Source organism: Onychomys torridus, chromosome 4 (genome assembly GCF_903995425.1).
Source record: "Onychomys torridus chromosome 4, mOncTor1.1, whole genome shotgun sequence".
In the NCBI taxonomy this organism is placed as follows: Eukaryota; Metazoa; Chordata; class Mammalia; order Rodentia; family Cricetidae; genus Onychomys; species Onychomys torridus.
The window spans coordinates 86333195-86340963 of record NC_050446.1 but is presented as its reverse complement, the minus strand read 5'-3'; the positions used below and the strand labels follow the sequence as shown (position 1 = coordinate 86340963).

The window sequence follows — 7769 nt, the reverse complement described above, 5'->3', positions numbered from 1 at the left end:
TTTTCCCCAAACCATGGACAATGCCTTAGTAAGAGAGTGCTTCATTCCTGAGCTACATAAAACCATATTTTGAAATTTTGAGATGTATTATAATTTTCTTTTGTAATGTTGCACTACTTTATATGTATCAACAAGTTAAAGATAGATTTATTTTTCACATCCATTCTGAAGTTTTGTGACCTTTGTTAAAGCCTCTTTTAACAAGTATGAAGTGATATTTCACTTGTATTTTAAAGTTCACTCCTTGATATTAAGTGGTTTTCATTTTTTCATATGTTTGTCTTTAGTATGATTTTAATGATAGATTACACTCAGACTTCCATAACTTTTCTTAATATACTCTATTAGTACAATTTACAGTTTTCCCATTTCCTCTTCCAGGTAGCACTGATGTTCATGCTTATGGAAGGAGCAAATCACTCTGTGGTGTCAGAGTTTGTATTTCTTGGAATCACCAACTCCTGGGACATTCAGATTCTTGTCTTTGTGTTCACCTCTATGTTTTATGTGGCAAGCATAATGGGAAACTCCCTCATCATTTTTACCGTGGCTTCAGATCCTCAGTTACATTCTCCAATGTACTTTCTGTTGGCCAACCTCTCCTTCATTGACTTAGGTGTTTCCTGTGTCACTTCTCCTAAGATGATGTATGATCTGTTCAGAAAGTACAAAGTCATCTCCTTTAGAGGTTGTGTCATTCAGATCTTCTCCATCCATGTCATCGGTGGTGTGGAGATGGTTTTACTCATAGCCATGGCCTTTGATAGATATGTAGCCATATGTAAACCTCTCCATTACCTGACCATTATGAGCCCAAGAATTTGTCTTTCCTTTGTAGTGACTGCCTGGTTAGTTGGCCTTACACACTCTCTTCTTCAATTGGCTTTTGTAGTCAACTTACCTTTCTGTGGACCAAATGTGTTGGATAGCTACTACTGTGACCTTCCCCGGTTCATCAAACTTGCATGCATAGACACCCGTAAACTAGAGTTCATGGTCACAGCCAACAGTGGGTTCATCTCTGTGGGCTCCTTTATCATACTGATCATTTCCTATATTGTCATCATAGTCACGGTACAAAAACACTCTTCAAGTGGTTCCTCTAAAGCCCTGTCCACACTTTCAGCTCACATCTCTGTGGTGGTCTTATTCTTTGGTCCTTTGATATTTGCCTACACATGGCCATCTTCCACCATACACCTGGATAAGTTTCTGTCCTTATTTGATGCGGTTTTCACTCCCTTTCTGAATCCTGTGATCTACACATTCAGGAATCAGGAAATGAAGACGGCAATGAAGAGAGTATTGAGACAGCTCCTGAGTTACAGAAAGATCTCCTAAGTGCTGGTGTTGTGAACATAGAAGGGCCTTTTGACCAATCTCAGTGAAAATCTGCCTGTCTACATTGTTTATATCCACCAATATTTAGTCAATTTTTCTTCTACTTAGGAAGGTGAGACAATCCCTTCTGAAAACAGAGGAAATTACAAATATTTACAAAGTGAAGATTATAATAATCACAAGTCTCAATTCCCAAGGAATATTTTTGATATAAATCCTTAGACATAAAGAAGCTGGAAGCCTATATTAATAAATTTAGAACAGAGACAATAAGATTTTTTAAAATCACATGTAGGGGAATTCTGGCAGTACTTACCAGGGGTATTTGTTTTCTTTTCTTTCCTTTCCTTTTCTTTTCTTTTCTTTTCTTTTCTTTTCTTTTCTTTTCTTTTCTTTTCTTTTCCTTCCTTCTTTCCTTCCTTCCTTCCTTCCTTCCTTCCTTCCTTCCTTCCTTCCTTCCTTCCATTCTTTCTTTCTTATATTTGTGTTTTAATTTTACACATCAGCCATGGGTACCCCTGTTCTCCCCCCTCCCGCTCTGGAGGAGATGGGAATGGAGGGGAGAGGCTAGGGGGAAGGTGTTTTTCTTTTTAATGTATAATTTTTGTTTATTCTTGAGAATTTTATACACGTATTTATTGAAATATGATCACATTTCTTGATTTCCATCCTTTAACTTTCCAATAGGTTTCCCTCTCAACTTTGTATCTTTTTTTTATAACCTACTCAGTCTTGTCAGTACCGTTCATATGCATGGGTCTTTTCCCATCCTCTTAAGCATGGGAAACCTCCCAGTAGGAACATTCTCAAAGAAGAATGATTTTACTTTGCCTAGGAGCTATCAACTGCAATAGCTTCTCAATACGGAATGATGACTAAAAAGCACATCTCCCATCTAGGCTTGAAGTTTGGTTGGCTTGCTCTTGTGTACATCATGTGCAAGTAATTATAGCTGCTGTGAGTTCATGAGTGTGATAGTTATGTCATGTCCAGAAGACTGCCTTCCATTGCACTCTTCCCCATCTTTGGGATGGACTTACATTATTTCTGCCTCTCCTCCACCATCTTCTTTGAGCCTTGGCAGTGTAGTGGATGTTGATAAAGATACTCCATTTAGGGCTGAGCTCTTTGTCTCTTATTCTCACCACTTCCACAATCGTACATTTCAGAATTTACTTTTGCTAACTGCAAAGAGAAGCTACTCTGACCAAGGTTGAGAGAAGTCCTGGTCTGTGGACACTAACTTAACTATTTAGGAGTCAATGTTATAACATAAGTATTGAATAAATAAAAATAGTAGGCTGTACTCTATAATACATGAGTTTCCCAGGCATGATCTTTTGTCTAGGATTTTACTATCAGGCATGTTATATAAATCCCTTTTGTGGAACAGTTCTCAAATCCACCAGAAAGCCAACAGTCATGTCACTATGGCACTAGTGCCAGGTGGGTCATTATTGCAATATGCAAAGTCCAGTAAGACTATTGTGTTTTTCCTCCATGAGCCTACATAGCACCTTTTGGCATTATAAAATTTAGCTATTAGGAAAGTTTTAGTTCAAGATTGATTCCTCAATACTCTGCAGCCAAAGTTTGTGATGTCCTCAACAGTAGGGTCTTGCCATGTAGCTGTGGAGGGTAACCAAGGGCAATGACAACAGCCTTTTTGTTTTAGAGTTCATTAGTTTTGACAATCTTTCATTTTCTTAGTAGTTATTATTTTCCTACATGAACACTTGTGTATAATCCCTTAAACTGAATGTGATATGTATTCTTCCCAGATTTCAACCAATTCTTTGTACCATCTGAAAAACTGCAGAAAGAAAGTGCAGCCATGTACATTTATAAAGATAAATACACATAAATGTAAAGTACAAGAAAGGTCTAGATCAGTACACGCTACAGGATTCTTTTCCCTATAGAAAGAGGCAGGGGAAATGATTTAAAGTTTATGATGAAAGCATCTTTGCCTTTATGAGGGGTGTTCTAATCTTAAAAATGAGAATAGATTCAAACACTCTCTATAATTAGAAATTATTTTATAAATCAACAATACTATCCAATGATCTCTGCTTTTATTCTGTGACTTTGAATTCAGTTGCATTTCCTCATACTAAAATTGGGACTTTTAACGCTCATATTTCAGACACAGCTTTTGTTCTTTATAACTGAAAAAGGTACTGTCCTTATTTAATTTTGCTGTGTTTCATGCTGCTTTGAATGTAAGAATGGTGTACCTGTGAACTGTCTGATCAGAAGACTATCATAAATATAGTGTATGCTATTAATTTGTAGAGGCATTTGAAAGGTGTTTGTGGACCATAGATATGAATACTTTTAGGTGTGCAGAAATGAATTATGTTTCCCCAATTTTTTCTGCTGTGTAGAGATCCTTATTTTCGATCTATAAGACATTATTAAGAACCCAGTTATTCAAAAGAAAGGAAGAGCCTAATGGATGAAAACTCTGGAGAAGAAAAGATTAAAATGGCCTTTACAGATACAGAGATCCATGGCCAGGTACCAGGCTGAGCTCTGGGAATCCAATAGATGAGAGAGAGTAGAGGTACTTCAGGCAAGGAGATTGAGATCATGATGGGAGGATGTTCAGAGATGACCAGCTACTCTAGTGGAGGCCCATGAATGGTGGACTGGTGGCTGTGGAGCCCCCATGGGACTGGACTAGGCCCTCTTGCTGTGGGATGTTCTGCATGTCAAATGTGTTGCTCTGATTAGTTAAAATAAATAAAGTGCTGATTGGCCAACAGCCAGGCAGGAAGGATAGGGTAGGTGGGACAAGGTAGAGGAGAAGGCTGGGAACAGGTAGGCTGGGAGGAGACACTACCAGCCGCTGCCATCAGAAGCAACATGTAAAGACACCGGCAAGCCACAAGCTATGTGGCAAAGTATAGACTAACAGAAATGGGTTAATTTAAGATAGAAGAAGTAGATAAAAAGAAGCCTGCCACGGCCATACAGTTTGTAAGCAATATAAGTTTCTGTGTGCTTTCTTGGTTGGGTCTGAGTGGCTGTGGGACTGGCGGGTAAGAGAGATTTGTCCTACCTGGTTCAGGCAGGAAAACTCTAACTACAAATGGTGCCCAACGTGTTGCCAAGAATTTCCACCTAAAACCTGACAATAAAGATTCCAAAAGGGAGCTAAAAACAGCTTCCTAGTTGTCTCTCTCAAGTTAGCGGGAGCCTGCCAGTTTGAGCTACTATGGCGGGTTCCTTGTGTGCGTCTGACCTGCAGTGTGGCGGGAATGAGGCATCTACAAGCGGCACTTTACTCTGCCGCGTGGTAGATTTAGCCTTTGCCAGTTTAAAAAAAAAAAAAAAAAAAGAAAGTAAAGGTTTCTGGGCTATGTGCTACTTTGGTAGAACTGATTCTGATAGTTGATGGTACACATGACTCCAGACCCAGAGCTGGCAGTAAACTGTACCACTGCTGTGTTGGGAAGCTGAGGTGGGCGGAGCCAGCAGCCACAGAGGCGTTTCAGTCTTACAAAGATGGATATTACACAGAGAATCTGGTTTGTGTTGTCTTTGGGATTTTTAAGTGCAGGAAAAGATTTGATCATAAAAGATGTTGAGTTAAACAAATATGTAAATTTTAAAGGTACCTTGACTTCAAAATTGGGATATAAGGATATGTTGTTTTGGAAAAGAGTCTCTGCTTTTGTTTCCACAGAAAGTCAGAGGCTGTGGATTTGTTCTAGATTAAGATACATCAGGTTTGTTCAGCCAAGACCAAAAGGTCTCTGATGACACCATGGCCCAGATGATCCAACATCCAGAATGGTTTCAAGGCAACTGGCTCAGAGGTTCACCCTCATGGACTACTCCATAATCCTAAAATTTTCTTTATGTCCCCATAAGATACAGCGCCCCCCTCCAGCAGGAAGTAGTAAGAAAAACTACGCCCAAATTCCCAGCTGGCTTTGGAGATGGAATTGGCTCACTCCTTCTCTAAACCCAGACATATTGTTAAAAAAAAAAGGTTAAGAGATTCTTGTGTTCCAAATCAGAAAAGCCCTCTGGTGTGGGACAGAGAAAAAAACCAATATTTTTATTTAAAGTAGGTTGATTACAAATGCGAACTCTTTCTAAAGATGAAGAGGGGATATGATATAGATATAATAGTCTGAAAGAGTAGATTAAGGAACTTACTTCTAAAGAGCAACAACTTGTTTAAAACATTTTACATTGGTATAGATTTTAGTCTATTGATACAAACTTAAAGTTAATCTTGTTATACTGTGTGTATATTTCTACTACTGTTTAAGGTATTGTGTTTGTACAGCTCATTTAAAATTATAATGGATAATTAAAAATAGATTAATAATTTGTCATCTATGATAATCATACTCATAGTCATGTTAGTTAAGTTTTCTAGGTATACATAGATATATTTCAGATAGACAGGTAATCTTCAAACACTTCAAAGGTCTACAGAGTATGGCATTTAAAATATTTTTAAAATTTAGACTTTCTGGACAGTGAGACATGTCTGCTCCTGGCAGCATCGTTTTATTTCAGAGAGGTGGATGGGCATTAAAGACACTTCATAATGGAGTTTATCTTCACCTTGGCAAAAATAGCCATTTGGGCAAGAAATTGTTCTTGCCTAGACTGCTTGATCAACTGGACATGCAGAACCCATAGAAAGGTGACCACTGAACTTTGCTTGACAAAATGGTCCTTCAGGTTCCTGCTTCTCAGAGGGAGCTGCCAGACATTCTACAGGACACTGAAAAAAGTGACCAAGAGACTCTAGCCCTGTGGGCTGAAGATAAACGCCCCAACTTTACAAAGGAATATTAGGTGATTCTCCAGGCTGCCAGCTGTCTCTGTCTACTCTTGTAAGACTCCCAAAAAATGCTTGCATCCTTCTCCTGGTTCTCAGGTAATATATCCTTCTGAGGTCTTTGATATGGTTGAAGACTAGATAGTTACAATTTCCTCAGTTATGATAAAAGATAAGTTAGATATAAAACCTTAGACTCACAAATATAAGATAGATAGGATATCTTCTTTAATATTGTAATTATAATTCTTGATTATTGTTTTATTATCTAAAATTTTACTATATAAAAGTTAAAACCTTGCTTTTTAAAAAAAAGAAAAGGGGAAGTGTTATGGGGTGCTCTGTATGTCAAATGTGTTGCTCTGATTGGTTAAAATAAATAAAGTGCTGATTGGCCAATAGCCAGGCAGGAAGGATAGGGTAGGCGGGACAAAGAAGAGGAGAAGGCTTGGAACAGGAAGGCTGGGAGGAGACACTGCCAGCTGCTGCCATGAGAAGCAACATGTAAAGACACCAGTAAGCCACAAGCCATGCGGCAAAGTATAAACTAACAGAAATGGGTTAATTTAAGATAGAAGAAGTAGATAAAAAGAAGCCTGCCACGGCCATACAGTTTGTAAGCAATATAAGTTTCTGTGTGCTTTCTTGGTTGGGTCTGAGTGGCTGTGGGACTGGCGGGTAAGAGAGATTTGTCCTACCTGGTTCAGGCAGGAAAACTCTAACTACACCCTCTGGATACTGAAGACGGTGGTTTGGGTTGACCTGTTTGGGGAGCACACAGATAGGGGAATTAGGATCTGTCCCTGGTCTACAGGCAGGCTTCTGGAATCTGGTGCCTGTGGTGTGACACCTCGAACAGCCTTGGTGCAGTGTGTGTGAGGTGCTTGAACCTGCCTAGGCTCAGTGTGCTGGGATATGATGACTCCCCATGGGAGACCTTGATCAGGGGTTGTGGGGATGCAGAGTGGCTTGGGAAAGAGGCCTGGGGGGTGGGAGGAGGGAGGACGGAGGCAGGGGTATCTGCGGATAGTATATGGAGTGAGTAGAAAATTTCTTAATAAAGAAAAATGAAAAAAAAAAACCCAAAACATATGTAATGTTTTTTTTTTCTTCTAGAGTTTTCAGGTGTGCTGATCGTTCACTAGTATGAGATCTCTCCAATTTCTTTATGAAAGCACTTAATGTGATGAACTTTCATCTTAACACTGCTTTCATTGAGTCCCAAAAGTTAGGGCATGTGCATTCATTTCCATTGAATTTTAGGAAGTCTTTAATTTCTTTATCTATTGAATCAGTGGTGATTCAGTAGAGAGTTTTTCAGTTTCCATGGATTTGGAGGCTTTCTGTTATTTCTGTTTTTGTTGATGAGTCTACGGTTGGTTTTGGAGAATGTTCCATAAAATGCCAAAAAGAAAGTGTATTCTTTTGTGTTTAGGTAAAATGTTCCGTAGATAATTATTCTGTCCATTTGAGTCATAATTTCTGTTAGCTCCTTATTTCTCTGTTTAGCTTTTATCTGGATGACCTGTCCATTAGTGTGAATAGGGTATTGAAGTCTCCCATAATTAATGTGTGGGGTTTGATGTGTGATTTAAACTTTAATAGTGTTTCTTTTGGCAAA

General features: G+C 38.8%; 1 protein-coding gene across 1 annotated transcript; it reads left to right on the top strand.

Moving 5' to 3' along the window:
• The first annotated feature begins 396 nt into the window (after positions 1-396).
• Positions 397-1341, top strand: LOC118582702 (olfactory receptor 4F3/4F16/4F29-like). The gene has a single exon (XM_036185756.1). The coding sequence runs from the start codon at positions 397-399 to the stop codon at positions 1339-1341; it is 945 nt and encodes a 314-aa protein (XP_036041649.1).
• The last annotated feature ends 6428 nt before the right edge of the window (positions 1342-7769 follow it).